General features: G+C 55.1%; 1 protein-coding gene across 5 annotated transcripts in view; it reads left to right on the forward strand.

Annotated features, from left to right (window-relative positions):
- Positions 1–17325, forward strand: part of ARAP1 (ArfGAP with RhoGAP domain, ankyrin repeat and PH domain 1) — a 60791-nt gene that overhangs the window by 29128 nt on the left and 14338 nt on the right. For 4 of the 5 annotated variants that reach the window (XM_065943949.1, XM_065943951.1, XM_065943950.1 and 1 more), the window contains 13 exons: positions 5358–5527; positions 6113–6180; positions 6738–6868; positions 7010–7165; positions 7685–7754; positions 8039–8159; positions 8585–8787; positions 9223–9332; positions 11697–11896; positions 12427–12512; positions 13708–13890; positions 14955–15129; positions 16343–16477. In XM_065943949.1, coding sequence (XP_065800021.1) covers positions 5358–5527; positions 6113–6180; positions 6738–6868; positions 7010–7165; positions 7685–7754; positions 8039–8159; positions 8585–8787; positions 9223–9332; positions 11697–11896; positions 12427–12512; positions 13708–13890; positions 14955–15129; positions 16343–16477 — 1808 coding nt within the window. The remainder of the gene's footprint in view (positions 1–5357; positions 5528–6112; positions 6181–6737; positions 6869–7009; positions 7166–7684; positions 7755–8038; positions 8160–8584; positions 8788–9222; positions 9333–11696; positions 11897–12426; positions 12513–13707; positions 13891–14954; positions 15130–16342; positions 16478–17325) is intronic. The other variant, XM_065943952.1, reaches the window with a different exon arrangement.

Below are 17325 nucleotides of genomic sequence, written 5' to 3' on the forward strand. Positions count from 1 at the left end.
GTTCAGAGGTACAGACAGGCTTTCCACAAGCTGAGATGTAGGGAGTGGGCCGGGAGATGTAGGCAGGAAGAAGTGGTGTGAGCAGAGGCTTGGAGGCAGGGCTGCTGAGTCCATTCCCAGGCCTGGGACTGATCTTCCGGTCTTGTGGGGTCAGGGGTCAGTGGGAGCACCCCAGCTGGGCTTCAGCTGCAGATTGGAGCAGGGGCTGCTCTAAGGGGTGCAGGCACTGAGTGGTCAGGACTCAGCTGGTTTTCGGTCACTCTGTGGGCACTGCCCCGTCCCCCGGGATTTCCCACATCTGTGCCTTCCTGCTACCACTTCTCCTTTCCTGGTCTTGGCCCTGACTCAGCATGGCCCTGGTCCCCCGTGGTAGGCCGGGAGGGGGGATCAGCCAGGAGGCTTCCTGGAAGAGATGTCTAGAATGAGACTGGGAGGCCCGTGGGGTCCCCTTGCTCCGCTTTCTTGGCACACAACCCTTTTCCTGCAGGGACTTTGCTGGGAAAGGAGCCCTTAGCATCTGTTCCTCTCTCCCTTATCACTATGGTAACAGGGCCATCAGAAATGTGATCACATTTCCTTTTGGATGGAACATCAACTCAGAGCTGTCTGGATCCTGAGTTGTAGCCAGTATGAGGAGGCGGATCTCAGAGAAGCCCTGGGATCCCGGCTGTGGCCTCGTTTGCCCCTGGTGGTTGAGTTTGCAGCTGTGGTGCTTCCTGGGTACACATCCTAGCTGTGGGACCAAGAGCAAATTACTTCCGGCCTCTGTGTCTCCGTTTCCTCGTCTATAAAGTTGGGATAGCAAGACGCTCTCCTTAGGGAACCCTTGTGATGAGTAAATGAATGAATCCACTTAAAGCTCCTGGGAAAATATACATACACACATACTTAATAAGAATTAAGTAACCCAGGTCTTCATTTATTAATCCCTGCTGAGTGCTGGGCATACAGTAGTGAAGAAGGAGCGTATGGCACTTGTCTTAGGGAACCCACATGCTGGGGAGCCAGGCCTCAGGAAGGGCAGGTCCCTCACAGATGATCAGGACAGTGGTGGGGAAGGACTGGGGGCCTGAGATGAGAGGGCTGATGCTGCCTGGGTTCTGAGGATGCTCTGTTGCCATCACCTTTGCCTCAGTACTGGCTGTCAGTCCTGGGGGAGACAGGGAGCCAGGCCGACACAGTCCTGCTTGGCATTGGAAGGGCAGCAGCTGTCCCTCCTGCTCTGAGCCCATCTGATTGGTCCTGATCCAACATCCTAGAGCTCTGCTCTCAGCAGATCGCAGGCCAGGCCTCCAAGGGCCCCTTCGTATTGGAGTCTGGGAAATTGTGTGTGATAGTCTGCTTTGGACTTTAGATCTGACCAGCTGGGAGAGGACACCATAGGTCATGCCCTCGAGCCTGCCTTTTATTTGCTTCCCTCTTGACCTTATTGGCCAACCTGTCCACCTACCTATCTACTCACCCGCCCATCCAACATACTCTTGTTGCTATCTCAGCCAGGCCCTGTACTAGGTGGGCTGTGGGGATAAAGAGTCAAGATCAACGCTGCCCTTGCCCTAAAGAGATTCAGGGTGACGTTGGGGAGACAGCCTAGTACAGTGCTCATTGTAGGGGGAGTCTTCGTAGGTCCAGCTAAATTCCTACCCTAGGCTCACTTGGCATCAGATTCTCTGGGAAGCATAGAGAGAGGGAAGAGCTGGCCATGAGGACAGCACTGGGTCTTCCTCTGCTGGGGGTCCTGGCAGTCACTGCCGCCGTCCATACAGCTGTCTGGGAGCCATTCTCTGTGGTCCTCCAGGGGGCAGCTTGGGGGTGGAGGACGAGACTCACAGTGGACAAGTGTGGGAGCCCCCCTGGCTTGGAGACCTCTTGCTGCAAGGAGCCAGTATGTCTTCTAACAACCTCACAGGTGTGGTTTCAGGTCCCTTGCACAGGCTGTGCCCAGTAACAAGCCACCACACTCTGGGAAGCCCAGAGCTCCAGCTTCTCCCCCAGGTCAAGAGGTCACTTACGGTTTCTCCCAGTCCAGGTGCAGTTCTGCACTCAAGCCACTCTTGCCAAAGGTAGTGTTGCCCGGGAGCGTGGCTGACTTAACGCCTTTATCAGGTTTCTAGGGAGAAAGAATTTTGTCCATTCTTTATCTATGGAGAGAAAGGAGATAGGCTTCAGGGTGATGTAGAAGTAGCCACCACGTGTCCTAAGAATCATCCAGACTGTGGAGTCAGGGTGCAGGTCCGGCTTAGATGATAGCACAGTACCTGGCACAAAGGAGGGAGGTACTAAACATCAGGTTACTTGGAATAATTCACCTAAAAGCTCATCACAGAGGATAACATGGGCAGGGCCTAGGGGAGCAGGGAAGGGTCAGGAAAGACTTTGAGAGAAGGGGCATTGAGTGAGAAGTTAAAGGATGAGTAGATCTTAGTGCAAAGAAATAGAGGAAAACAATACATTGGGAAAGACTAGAGATCTCTTCAAGAAAATTAGAGATACCAAGGGAACATTTCATGCAAAGATGGGCACAGTAAAGGACAGAAATGATATGGACCTAACAGAAGAAGAAGATATTAAGATGAGGTGGCAAGAATACATAGAAGAACTATACAAAAAAGGTCTTCATGACCCAGATAATCATGATGGTATAATCACTTACCTGGAGCCAGACATCCTGGAATGCCAAGTCAAGTGGGCCTTAGGAAGCATCACTACGAACAAAGCTAGTGGAGGTACTGGAATTCCAGTTGAGCTATTTCAAATCTTAAAAGATAATGCTGTGAAAGTGCTGCACTCAATATGCCAGCAAATTTGGAAAACTCAACAGTGGCCACAGGACTGGGACAGGTCAATTTTCATTCCAATCCCAAAGAAAGGTAATGCTAAAGAATGCTCAAACTACTGCACAGTTTCACTCATCTCACTTGCTAGCAAAATTCTCCAAGCCACGCTTCAATGGTACGTGAACTATGAACTTCCCGATGTTCAAGCTGGATTTAGAAAAGGCAGAGGAACCAAAGATCAAATTGCCAACATCCGATGGATCATCGAAAAAGCAAGAGAGTTCCAGAAAAACATCTATTTCTGCTTTGTTGACTATGCCGAAACCTTTGACTGTGTGGATCACAACAAACTGTGGAAAATTCTTAAAGCGACAGGAAAACCAGACCACCTGACCTGCCTCCTGAGAAATCTGTATGCAAGTTAGGAAGCAACAGTTAGAACTGGACATGGAACAACAGACTGATTCCAAATGGGGAAAGGAGTACGTCAAGCTGTATGTTGTCACCCTGCTTATTTAAATTATATGCAGAATACATCATGAGAAACACTGGGCTGGATGAAGCACAAGCTGGAATCAAGATTGCCAGGAGAAATATGAATAACCTTAAGTATGCAGATGACACCACCCTTATGGCAGAAAGCGAAAAAGAACTAAACAGACTCTTGATGAAAATGAAAGAGGAGAGTGAAAAAGTTGGCTTAAAACTCAACATTCAGAAAACGAAGATCATGGCATCTCGTCCCATCACTTCATGGCAAATAGATGGGGAAACAGTGACAGACTTTATTTTTTTGGGCTCCAAAATCACTGCAGATGGTGATTGCAGCCATGAAATTAAAAGACGCTTACTCCTTGGAAGAAAAGTTATGACCAACCTACATAGCGTATTAAAAAGCAGAGACATTACTTTCCCAACAAAGGTCCATTAGTCAAGGCTATGGTTTTTCCAGTAGTCATGTATGGATGTGAGAGTTGGACTATAAGGAAAGCTGAGCACTGAAGAATTGATGCTTTTGAACTGTGGTGTTGGAGAAGACTCTTGAGAGTCCCTTGAACTGCAAGGAGATCCAACCAGTCCATCCTAAAGGAGATCAGTCCTGAATATTCATTGGAAGGACTGATGCTGAAGCTGAAACTCCAATACTTTGGCCACCTGATGCAAAGAAGTGACTCATTGGAAAAGACCCTAATGCTGGGAAAGATTGAAGGCAGGAGGAGAAGGGGATGACAGAGGATGAGATGGTTAGATGGCATCACCACCTCAATGGACATGAGTTTGAGTAAACTCTGGGAGTTGGTGATGGATAGGAATGCCTGGCATGCTGCAGTCCATGGGGTTTCAAGAGTTGGACATGACTGAGCGACTGAACTGAACTGAACTGAGATCTCTGATCAGAAACCAGGGAGCAAGGTATTCCTGCAGGAGGCAAGAGCAGGAGCCAAGGCCTGGCATCGTGTTCATGCCCAGCCCTTCCTTGCTTTCTCAGTGGTCACACACTGTCAGCCACTGCCAGGGACACCGAGCAGTGGAGAGGCTGAGATCATCAGTGGGGAAAGTGGCCCACCGCTCTGGTGCTCCTTCTCGGCCCCTGCTGGACACTGGCAGAGATGGCAGTTGGTGCCAGGCTCCAGGGCTCAGGTACCTGATCTGGCTGGTGTGTGTGTTGGCCCATGACACGCCACGTCTTGGTTAATCCTCCAGCCACCGTGCCACAGTGGTTTGGTAGTCCTTAGTTCACCAAAGAAGAAACTGAGGCTCAGAAAGGCTAGGTGCTTGCCTCAGGGCACACAGGAACTGAGACTGAGGCAAGGCTCAAACCCATGTCTCTGATGCTGAAGCCCTTTGGAGACGCTCAGCCTGCAGGGAGCAGTGTGACCTGTGCTGAAACAGACAGACCGAGAGACAGACAGGAGCCTAGTGGCTGTGGGAGCCCAGGCCTTGGAGTCTGGATCCTGGGGCAGGGGTAGCAGAGATGAGAAGCAGGGAGTGTGGTGGTTTCAGATGAGTTTGAGGGGTCTGAGGGCACCCAGAGGATGGTGAATATCCAAGACAAGAAAGAATGTGGTTATGAGCTAGAGATGACGTGTTGCCTCAGGACTTGGTTTCTGAGGCTCTGGTCTGTGCCCTTAGCCTCAATGCCCATTTCAGTCTTGTCTCGTCCATTCTTAGACAAACGCCTTCTTATTCTTAAAAGCTCAGGTCTAGCCTTTCCTGATTCCCTAGGCTGGGAAGTAAACTACCTCCCACCTTCTTCTGGTTTTCAGCCCTGTTTTAGAGTGGAGACCCAGTGGGTACATGTGGCTAAAGGTTAGCACTTTGGGGCCAGTTGACCCTGCCCAGCAGTGCAGGGCTAGCTCATGAAGCCAAGGAAGGCACCTGCTTTGGGGAGCTTGGAGGGTTTGGCCAGGGGAGTGAGGCAAGGCGGGCTTCTCTCTGAGTGTGTGGAATGAATGAGTTGTGCCGCAGCCCAGGGGAGCTGGGGGCTCAATGAGTTTGAGTCCTGGCCCTGTTGCGGTGTCGCTGACTCAGTGACTCAACCACACTGAGCTTGATGCCCAACTTTTGGTCTGTTCCCAGCCTTCCCTCCAAGGAAGAGGAGCTACTGTCACCACCATCACCGTCCCCTCCCGAACCGGAGCCTGCGGAGTCCCCGGTCACTGTCCCCAGGGGGCCTCCTCAGCCCCCGTCTGCACCTTGCAGCGCCCCAGAGATCCCTCCGAAGCCCGCCCGCTTGCCCCCGGAGTTTGGTGAGTGCTGTAGTGCAGCAGGACTCGGGGTGGGCCTGGGTTCGGGGCCGAAGAGTCTACAAGGATACAAGGATCGCGCTCCCCTTTGTCTTGGGCCCTGCCACTGCCCCGCTGAGTGGCCCTGGATAGGTGAGCATCCTTCCCTTCAGCCTCTGAATGGAGACAGCACTCAGCTCTCCAGCCGACTGACTGTTAGGTGGGAACAGATGGCAGACTTCTTGAGTTACTCATGGTTTAAAGCCTAGGACTGTTTTCCATGGTCATGGGCAGTTTGCTTTTCCTTGGCTTGTCCACTTTTCTTGAGTCTCGATTCTTGTTTTTTGGGGTTTTTTTTAGCCTTTTTAGGGGAGTCCCTGCCCTGACCCCCAAGCTGGCTGCCTAGTTAGACCTCCATGTGGCGGCCTGGCCTCTCCTTCGGCTACCCCCTAATGTTGTCCTGTGAAGCCTTGAGAGTATAAATAGCACTTCCTGTCCCTTGTGCCTTTTTTTGAAAGCCAGGCCAGAGTGGGGGCAGGGATCACTCATGGGCTGGGGGAGGCTTGGTTTCTTTGTCTCTGAGTCTCTCCCATCCGTCTACCTCCCCAGATGACTCTGACTACGATGAGGTCCCAGAGGAGGGGCCAAGGGCCCCAGCTGCCATGATGACCAAGAAGGTAGGGCAGGCAGTGGTTAGGGTTTGGGCTCTCTGCCTGTCAGCATGGAGGGTGGGCCACCCGCTGCCTTTCAGACCCTGGGGACCACCCGATAGAGAGTGGGCAGCCAACTCCCTGGAGAGTTCCCTTCCTCTTCTCTGTTCAGCTGTGCAAGGGTCTGGGGGCTCTGGTTTGTGGCTCCAGATCTAGTCTTAAGCTGCATCTTGGATGGCTGTGTGACCGCCCTCTCTCCCTCTGTTTTGGGGTGTCTGTCCCTGTGTCTGTCTGTCTCACTTTCTGTGTCCCTGTCTTTCTTGAGTGTTTTAACCTTCCATCCATGTCTTTATCTCTTTATCTTTTCTGTCTTTGTCTCAGACCTGGGCCCCTGCCTGCACTGGTTTTCTCTGTCTGTGTGACCCCATCTCCCTGGGTCCCTGGGTAGTCTGCCGGGGGTTGGGGAGGAGAGGTGGGTGAGGAAACAGGAGTGCTGAGTTGTGTGGGCACTGGGCCTGGACAGAGTTAGTGGTGTGATCTCGGGCTTGAAGGAGAGCATGACACTGAGTGGGTCTGGGGGGCAGGAGGAGCCCCCAGCGAGTCAAGTCCCACGGGCCGTGCGTGTGGCCAGTCTGCTGAGCGAGGGGGAGGACCTGTCTGGAGACGACCAAGGGGATGAAGATGAAGATGACTATGCCTACGAGCGTGTCCCCAAGTAAGTGTCCACTCCTTTCGGGTGGTTCTCCCAAACCACCACCCTCCTTCCCCACGCCCAGCCCGTTCTCTCCATCTGCTCGGCCCCAGCCCTGTGGGAGTCCCCACTCTGGCCCCCTCATCCCCTCTCTTCTTCCCCCAGTGGTGACTGGCACACCAGCAGCCTGAGCGCATCTTTGCCCAGCAGCCTCCTGACCCCTGAGCTTCCCCCGCACCCCATGGACGGGTTGCCCGTGGGCCCCACCCCGCCCCCACTGGTCATCAAGGCTGGCTGGCTGGACAAGAACCCCCCACAGGGGTGAGTGAGGCTTGTTGGGTTGTGCTGGTCCTCTGCATGGGATGGTCTTAGTCTAGTATATTTGGTATCACGAATTGGACAACCGGAAGGGACAAGGTTATTTGAGCAGGTCTCCCTCTAGGTAGACTGTAACTGCCTATCATCCCCACCAGATTTATGTATTATTACCCTTAAAACTGGGAAGTCCTTTTCCTGGTGGTCCAGTGGGCAAAACTGCACTCCCAAAGCATGGGGGACGGGTTTGATCCATGGTCAGGGAACTAAGAATCCCCCAGGCTGCATGGCATGACCAAAAACAAAACAGGAAAAACCCTGGGAAGTCCTACTTTGAGTCTGATTTCATTCACTCTTGCTGTAGGTAAAGTCCATTTTCTTCTCCATGACCATTTCTTCTCCATGCCTTGGATCTGGCTGTTTCTAACTTTGTATGTGACTGCCAGAGGGAGCTAGGGTGATCCTGGAACTGCTTCCTAATTCCCAGTCCTTTGCTCTGTTGTTGCTCTGCGTCTCCCTCTCCAGATCTTACATCTATCAGAAGCGATGGGTGAGACTGGATGCCAGTCACCTGCGGTACTTCGACAGTAACAAGGTGAGGCCTGTTAGTCCCTGACATGGCCCTGCTCCAGCCTGAACCCTGACACTGGACCCAGGCAGAGTCCCTGCCTAGATGAGTCCTCACCAGAGCTCTAAGGACTGTGTCCTCCTGGCCCATTGACCAGCCATGGCCTTGGCCCAGGTGGCATAGGGACTGTCACTGACCACCTGTGGGAGATGGGGCTGCCACCTTCATTTCAGCAGAAGTTGAGGGGATCACAGAGGGGCTGGGCCTCTGTGGTCCTCACCCCCACAGTCTGGCTCCTCCCTCTCCCCTAGGATGCCTACTCAAAGCGCTTTGTCCCCGTGGCCTGCATCTCCCGAGTGGCTGCTATTGGGGACCAAAAGTTCGAAGTGATCACGAACAACCGGACCTTTGCCTTCCGGGCAGAGAGTGATGGTATGGAGTGGGGTGGAGAGAAGACTGGCAGTTCGGCCTGAGAAGTTGGGGAGGAGAACCAGGGAACATCTGCTCCCCCCATATCAGTCCCAGCGAGGAGTCAGCCTTCTGTGAAGTGGGGGAGGGGAGGTCCCCCTCTGACCAGCTTTGTGCTTGAGACACCACTGAGAGTCTTCAGCACCACACATCCCCATTTCAGGGGATACAGGCTCGGAGAGGCCATGTGCCTTGCCCACCCTAAGTGGCACAGCTGGGATCAGAGCCTGAGCTGGTCCACATCAGAGAACTTGGAGGTGGACAGAGACAGGAGGGATAGTCCGGGTGGGCTTTCTGGCAGTGGAGTTGCCTGAGGAGCCTGGAGTGGGGAACCCTGAGGGAATCCCTACCCAGCTGAGCTTGGGCTTCCCCTTGCCCTTTGCCCGCAGCGGAGCGGAAGGAGTGGATGCAGGCCCTGCAGCAGGCGGTGGCTGAGCAGCGTGCCCGGGCCCGCATGTCTAGCGCTTACCCATTGGGTGTTCAAGGCTCAGAGCCCCATGACCATGCTGGCAGCCTGGAGCTTCGTGGCTTCAAGAATAAACTCTATGTGGCCGTGGTCGGGGACAAAGTTCAGCTTTACAAGAATCTGGAGGTGTGACTAGTCTGCCAGGCTGCTGACCCTCTCCCTTGTTCCCTGCCCACCAAGTGCCTTAGTCCCGCCTTTCACCCACCTGGTCCCTCAGCCCCACCTACTTGGTCCTCAGCCCTCCCCTTGCCCTTTCCCTCTTCTCTTGACTCAGCCCTTCACCTGCCGCCTTGTCCTGCCACTCGTTCTGACCCCTTCTCCTGCCTGATTCCTGAACGTTACCCTCCCATCACCACCCTGGCTCTTGCACCCCCTATTTATTGCAACATGGCCTCTGATCGAGGTCCGTTTACCCATGCCCAGATTCCTGAACCCTCCCTTACCTCCTTCCTAGGCGCTTTCTAGTCCCTAAAGTCCCACTTCCCCTTCCTCTCTGCCCCCTCCCTGGGTCTTGTGCCCCAACCCCCAGCCTTGCCCTCACCCCTTCCCACCTACTACCAGGAGTACCGCTTGGGCATCGGCATCACCTTCATTGACATGAGCGTGGGGAACGTGAAGGAAGCGGCTGACCGGCGCAGCTTCGACCTTACCACCCCCTACCGCATCTTCAGGTGAGCCTCCCACCCCTTGCTCACCTGCATCGTCACTCCCTGATCGTATTTTCTTCTTGCATATGGAGGAAGCCACCCCTGCTTCTAGGTTCCTTTGCTCCCCTCTCTTCCCAGCCCTGCCCACCCTGCTGGGCCTTGCCCTTCACTTGCTAACCTGCTCTGATCCCTTCCAAGAAGTCTCACACCCGTCCCTCTGTCCGTCACTGTCTGCCCTTCCCTGCCACACTGCTGCCATATGCACTTTCTGCACCGCACACTCACCCTGCTGTCCCCTACAGCCTGCCCTGCTCCCCTCACAGGCGCTTGCCTGTCGCTGACAGTTGCTTGAGATCAAGGCTGCTCCTCACTCCCTGTCTCGTGCCCATCCTGTGAGCTCCTCCCTGAGCCTCCAGGACGCTACCAGCATGGTTTCCTCTGAACTCAGCTGTCCATCAGTGATCTGTCTCTGTTCTCTGTCCTCTCCCGGACAGAATTGCCCACTCACAGACCTTCAGTCACCTCCTCTGAGGCTCTGTGCCATGCCTGGATTCAAATCTTTTGTATCAGTCAGCTCAGCTGCTGTGACAGAATACCACAGACCCCAGATCTTAAACAACAGGTTTATTTTCTCACAGTTCTGGAGGCTGGAAGTCCAAGGTCAAGATGCTGTCAGGGTTAGTTTCTGGCGAGGCCGCTCTTCTGGCTTGTAGGTGGCTTTCTCCTCCACCCTGGGTCCTCACAGGCCTTTCCTCTGTGCATGTGGAGAGAGGGGTATCTGGTGTTCCTTCCTCTCTTTATAAAGAAACCAGTCTTGGGTCAGAGCCCTGCTCTAACAATGTTGTTCAACCTTAATTACCTCCCTTAGTGACCCTGTTTCCAGATGCAGCCACACTGGGGTTTGAGGTTTCAACCTCCAAACTTCAGGGGGACATAATCAGTGTAATATCTGGGCCCATCATTGGGTCACTGTGTGACCTGGGCAAATCATGTGACCACTCTGTGCCTCAGTTTCCTTCTCTGTGATCAGGATCACGGCCGTCTCTGTAAAGCCATTATCTATCACAGCATCACCATCGCTCCATCGTCGTCTTTTTTGCCCTTAGTCAGATCTGCTCTTCCTCCGGTGGCTCTTTCTCCTGAGCTCTAGACCTGCATGTCTAATAGTTCTGTGGACATTCCCCGCTTAGTCCCTCCTCAACTCACTGCTCCTCCCTGGCCCCCATCTCCACCCACGGGGACCCCGCCTCTCCTGCTCACCGCTGGGCAGACCTGTCACTACCTCTCTCTTCCCTCCGTCACGTTTCACCTCTGTCTGGCCCCTCTCCTGCAGGCCTTAGGCCTGTGGGCCCTCTGGCCTGGCTCCTGCTTCCTCACCCTTTGGCTGTCTATCTGTGACCACCAGAGGGTTCTTTTTCTTTTTTGATAGCCAAGTTTGCGTTTGTTCATTTCTTATATTCATAGTCATTTTTGGTTGACATCTGTGGCCAGAGATTCTTTGCCATTCTCCTTCATGACTAGTGGATACTTTCTCTGGAGTTTTCCTTCCCTGTCAGTTTTACAGAGCCTTGCCCATTTCCCTAGTTCCTTGTTGTCATGAACTTTAATTCGGTTGATTTGGTGTTCAGCACCAAGGGCCTCCACCAGCCTGACACACATGGGCTCACACAGTCAGATATAAGCACACAGGTGAGATGCGCTTAGCACTTGGCTAAAGCCTTGGCATTTTGCAGATTCAGTACACTAAGACTTAATGGATGAGGGTGGTCTTCACACCTCTCATGATGACGTGTTGACATCTATTCCATCTCCAGCAGCAGTACCTGTCTTGGCCATGGCAGTGGGTTATGGGTGAGCTGAATCTTGAGTGCACACGTGAGACTTGGTGGCAGTAGGGAAGAAGCCAGAGGGAAAAGATCTCTGTACCCCCTGAAACCTGCTGCTTCTCTCTTGTCCTCCGGGTGCACTTTGAGCTCCTCTGCATGGCACAGGTTTGCCCTCTCTGTCTCTCAGCTTCTTTTCTGCCAGTACACCCACTCTGTCTGTGGGCCCTGGAATGCCCTGTGTACCTTCATGTCCCTTTGCATGTGCTATTCCCTCTGTCTTGAACACCTTTTCACCTCTTTACCTCACCACCCTTCTCATCTGTCAAGTCTTAGGCACCATTTCTTCCCAGCATCATTTTCTGCTCCCTGGGTGAGGCCGAGGTTGGGGTATCCTTGTTGCTGTCCATGCCCATCCTCCCCAGGGGCCCTGGGCACCCCCTTCTTCTGACTATCAGGTCTCAATGCATTGTTACCCCCACTTCGTGCTGTGCCCCCTCATGCTGCCCCCAATCTCGCTGAGCCCTTTCCCAACCAGTCCCCCACCCCACTCCTGTGTCCCCAGCTTCTCAGCTGAATCGGAGCTGGAGAAGGAGCAGTGGCTGGAGGCCATGCAGGGAGCCATCGCCGAGGCCCTGTCCACCTCAGAGGTGGCTGAGCGCATCTGGGCCACGGCCCCCAACAGGTTCTGTGCTGACTGCGGGGCTGCCCAGCCTGACTGGGCCTCCATCAACCTCTGTGTCGTCATCTGCAAGCGTTGTGCAGGTGTGTAGCAGGCAGGGTGCCAGGCCAGAGCAAGACAGGGCTGGGGTGTCCAGAAGGCAGGTGGTCTGTCTGGCTGGAGGGGCTGGAGCGAAGGCAGTGTCAGAGAGCATCGTTGATGAAGCTGCGCCTGTGTGTCAAGCCTTTCCCACCATGATTAACCTGCATGGCAGGGATTCAACTTCTCACACACATGGGGGCTCTGAGGCACAGAAAGGGGAGGGGCTTCTTCAGGGTCCCCTGGCAAGTGGGTCTGGATTTGAGCCCAGGCCTGTTGGAATCCTGCACCCTGGTCACATCAGAGGAGCGGAAGTAGGCTAGGTCAGGCAGGGTTTTGCAAGCAGAGGCAGGACCTAGTGTTTTCATCCACAGGAGGATGGAACTGTGTGGGAACCGCAGGCCTAGTCCTGGGGTCCTGCCCAAGGCCTCTCCCTGACGGCCCCCATGGGCCCTGGGGTGTGGTGGGGGGAGGGGGCTGCTCCTGTAAAGGAGAAGGCCCCCCGATGACCATGTGTCTGACCTCCTGTCTGCAGGGGAGCACCGTGGCCTGGGTGCTGGTGTCTCCAAGGTGCGGAGCCTGAAAATGGACAGGAAGGTGTGGACGGAAACACTTATCGAGGTGGGGAGCCAGCTGTGTTTCGGGTCTGTCCGCCTTGGCTGCTGCCTGGGTCTCCCACCCCTTTTCCCACACCTCACCACCTCCAATGCCCTGGAGCTAGAGAGACCTTCGGGATCATCGAGTGGTTGGGGTTTGGAGCAAATTGATTTTTGGCAAAGTTAGCAAACTGACTGGTGAGCTAAGAATGTTTTTACAATTTTAAAGGTTGCTAAAAAAGAAGAAGAAAATGATGTCACAGAGACTATCCTACAAAGACTAAAATATTTACTTCATTTTATCTCTACTCACATGTGCCAGTGGGTCTGAGTGTGTCCTTTTGGGGGATACTCACTCATGTACATTTGTGCCTGTGTGCTTGGGGTTGCCAGGTACTGATATGTGTGATAGTCACAGGGGAAGACCTGCAACAGGAGGCTGGACCAGGGCCCGACCACACACCACCTTCCTTACTGCCCCGGCCAAGCTGCAGACTCCAGAGCAGTTTAGGTGTCATATCCCCTGTGACTTAGGGTTAGAACCCCAGTTTACAGAGGATATTGAGACGCAGGGAGAGAAAATGACTTTCCTGGAGTCACAGTGTGAGTCGTTGGCGGCTGGGACTGTTTCTGCTTTGTTCTCTGCTCTGACTCCAGCACCCCACGCAGCACCTGGCAAGCAGGCAAACTGGGGGGCCCAGGAAATAGCTGTGCCACAAGTGATCAGCACAGTGAAAGAATGCATACCCTAGTCTCCTAAGTGCCAGAGCCCTGCGAAAGTCTGCCCTCACCCCTCTTCCTCTGAGTCCAGAGAGGAATGTCAGGGACAGGAGATGTTTCTGTAATCCCTGTCCACCCAGTTGGCTGACAGGCTAGGCCCCCACCAGCTGTGATAGTCTTAGGAATGCAGAGTTCCAGATGTGGGACTAGGTGGGGAGATAGCAAGGCACCCCACCAGGCACCCAGCCTGGGCCCAGACTGTTAGACTGTCTGCCTCTGGTCCCGTAACTGAGCTGGGGGACTGGGCTCAGGCCCAGCGTTAGTGAGGGAGCACCCAGGGCCACCAGCGGGCCAGGCTGTCCCCTCAGCTTCCCTGATGGGAGAGTGGGCGGATGGCCTGGCTCTTCCAGCCTCTCACTTAACAACCTCAAAACCAAGGCTTTGCTGGGCATGGGCCCCAGCTGTAGGCTGCCCTTCTGACCTCTTTCCTGCACCCACAGCTCTTCTTACAGCTGGGCAATGCTGCCGGGAACCACTTCTGGGCAGCCAACGTGCCCCCCAGCGAGGCCCTGCAGCCCAACAGCAGCCCCAGTGCCCGGCGGTGCCACCTAGAAGCCAAATACCGCGAGGGCAAGTACCGCTGCTACCACCCACTCTTTGGCAACCAGGAGGAGCTGGACAAGGTCAGGGCACTGGGCCTGTGAAGCCCCCTGAAACCACCCCCGTTAGTCATGGCCCCATCATTCCTCACTCTGTGTCAGCCAAGCTTTCCCACTAGCTCACAGTAAGGAGCGATCCTGTAGGGAAACTGACACCCAGACGGAAGAAGGACACTGCCTAAGCCACAGGGACAGCTGGGACAAAGTAAGGAGGAGCCAGGCCTGACTCTTGGGCCAAGGCCACGTCCCCAGCATCTGTCTGCCTCCCTCCCCACCGATTCCTCTGTCTCCGCACCCCATCCTGCTCCTTCTGAATCCTGCCAAAAGGAGTGAACTTGATGGGGATGCTATTTCCTGTCAGGCTCATGAAAAACAGCTGGCTGCTCCGACCCACCCCCCCACCCACACCCCACTCAAGATGAGGCCCCTCGTGGGCCCCCAAGCCCCGGCAGACCAGGAGCCAAGCCCTGTCCCTGGTCTGGCTTGGCCTGAGTGGGAGGTAACCGCCTCTGAAGCAGGGGGTGGTGCCACTTGTGACCTCTGGTCAACCTTCAGCCCTTCCCCCAAGTAGCCCCACCCAGTCAGGCTCAGTCCAGCTAGAAGCCCAGTGGGAGCCAGGCCTCCACCTCCCAGGAACCCAGGCTTTCAGCCCCCAGCCCAGCCCAGTCTAGCCGCCAGCCAGGAGGGGCGGCAACTCCCATTGGTTGGGAGGGATGGGCAGGCGGTGAGGAATTCAAATGTGGGAGGAATGAGCTACAAAGCACCCCCCTCTGCCCTTCCTCAAGGCAGAGGGAGCTTGAGATCCTCTAGAGAACAGGCCTGGTGGCTGACCGTCCCAGGGGGCTGTCAGCAGGGTGAGCCCTGGATGGCTAGGACCCTTAAGGGGATGCCCCTCCCCGCTCACTCCCTTTGGCCTTTCTTTTTTCCTCTTGTCTGTCTGCCTTCCTTGTTTCTCTTTCACTCTGAGGGTGGGCCCTTGACCTGGGTGCCTCCTTCCTCTTCCTTCCTCTTGCCCCTGCATGGGTCACTGACCCACTGGCCCCGCGCTCCAGCTCGGCCTGAGCCTCCCCCTCGTCCCCTCCTTCCAGGCCCTGTGTGCCGCAGTCACCACCTCAGACCTGGCTGAGACCCAGGCGCTCCTGGGCTGTGGGGCTGGGGTCAACTGCTTCTCAGGGGACCCTGAGGCCCCCACGCCTCTGGCTCTTGCCGAGCAGGCAGGACAGACGCTGCAGATGGAATTCCTTCGGAACAACCGGACCACAGGTGAGGGGGACTGTTCCCCTCAAGGGATGGCACCTCCCTGTTGCCAGGGTCAGGCCCTTGGGAGGGGATGGATGCTGGTTGTTGGGTGCCAGTGGAGGGGTATCGCCCTGTGAGGTCTGGTTCATATACCACTTGAGCTGTTGTTGCAGCTTTGCCAGGGGCCCTGGTGTGACACTGTGTGTGTGACGTTTACATGACTTTTGGGCATTTGTGCCTCTGGCTTCCCCTTCATACACATGTCCCTTGGTGTCTCTGTGTCTGCATCTCTCTGTGTGTTTATGGGTCCCTCCCTGGCCCACAGTGTGGGACCTCCAGGCAATGTCCATGAGCCTGGGTCTGTGTGTCTCTGAGCTGCTGTGGCTCTGCTTCCTTGCACCTGGGAGTGTCGAGGGCCTCAGGGTGTGTGTGTGTGTGTGTGTGTGTGTGTGTGTGTGTGTGTGTGTGCAGAGCGTGTCTGTGTTGCTCTGTATGTGGGGGGAGTGTGTGCTGCATTTCCTGTGTGCGGAGGGACTCACCCGGGCAGCCCAGTCTGCCGCTCTCTGGGTGGGGCTCTGTTGCAGTTGGGTTGGGTCCCATTTGGCTCCCACTCTCAGGGTAGCTGAGAAGGGGGTGGTGGGGGTGAAGTCGCTGGTCATGGCCCAGTACTAGCCTCTGGGGCTACATCGCAGGACCAAGGGTGGAGCCTGGCGGCCAGGACTCTGGGCTCAGGGCCGTGGGTGGGTGGGGCGCGCTGGGCTGGAGGGAGCCCAGGTGTCCGGGAAGGCACAGGAGACCACCCAGCTGGCTTGGGCTTTGGGACTGCTGGGAGCAGAGCTGGAGCCAGGCTGCTTCCTTAGGCTTTGCATTGTCTGAGACAAGCTCGCTCTGGGGATTGCTAGAGAGTTTGCTCCAGGCCCCCCTCATTCTAGTGTGCTGGCCCTGTGCTTCCAACAGGAAGAGCTGGGCTGGAGAGTCAGGGAAGCTCCCTGGAAGGAGAGGTACTGGAGCCAGGCCTTGTGAGTGGGGTGGAATTTACACAAAGTGGGAAAGGTGGAGAAAGGTTTAGGCAAGATCCGGAATGTGGCAGTAGGAGCCCAAGGGTGCTAGTCAGGGAACAGTGCTGGGGAGCAGGGGTGGGTGACTGAGTGCCAGCTTAAATACCTAGTCCAGGTGGGGTTAAGGGGGGTACTCCCTTGGATCGTGACCAGCCACTCTTTCCCTCCCTTCCTCAAAGAGGTACCTCGGCTGGATTCAGTGAGGCCCCTGGAAAAGCACTACTCAGTTATCCTGCCAACTGTGAGCCACAGCAGCTTCGTCTACAAGACTGCTTCTGCAGGAAAGCTGCTGCAGGACCGCCGGGCCCGGGAAGGTGGGTGCCAGGACCCCGCCCTGACCATGGCATTCTGGCATGGTGGCAGGGCCAGAGAAGCCAGAGCTGGCCAGACTGGGGCACCCCCTGAGGGCGCCAAGTGCACTCTGGTCTAGTCACCCTGCAGGGTGTCCTGGGTGTGGTCTTGGGTATACAGTGAGTGCTTAATAAATGGGCTGATCCGGTGAGAGTGGAGCATGGCACTGCAGAGTGAGACACTGCCAGAGTTTCCTTGAGCTCAAAGAAGCCCTTTATTAAGCGCCTGCTAGGTGTGGGCCCTGTGTTGGGGCAGCTGGTATTTGGAGTAGTTGGATGTTGGGAAGTTTGAAGACTAAGCTTAAAGCTCTGTCATCTCTCTCCTCAGTCTTCCATTTGCTCCCATCTCTGAGTACAATTCACAGTCCTTATTACCAAGTCCCGCAAGGACACGAACATTGGCTGCCCCACCCCATTGCCTCGCTGACTCCTCTCCAGCTTTACTGGGCTTCTTGCTGTTTCCTAAACGTACATACTCACCAGAACCTTTGTACTTGTGGTTCCCTCTGCCCAAAGTGCATTTCCCTAAATATCTGCATGGTTAGTCCCTTCCTTAAAAACCAGGTCTCTTTCAGTGTCACTCCTTGAAGACTTGATTCCCAACCACTTAATCAAAAATAGCAAGCCCTTTTTTCACACTACTTACCTGACCTTAATTTGCTATTTCTGAGTCTGTTTATGGTTCTCTGTGGGCCTGTGTGCTGCAGGGCCACAGGATGAGGAATGCAGGGTGAGTTCTGGAGGAAGCTCAGCCTGGGAGGCAGCCTCTGGGGCACACTGCCCTCAGAAGGCAAATGTCATGTTCTCGTGGA

This window comes from Muntiacus reevesi, chromosome 9, assembly GCF_963930625.1.
Source record: "Muntiacus reevesi chromosome 9, mMunRee1.1, whole genome shotgun sequence".
NCBI lineage: Eukaryota > Metazoa > Chordata > Mammalia > Artiodactyla > Cervidae > Muntiacus > Muntiacus reevesi.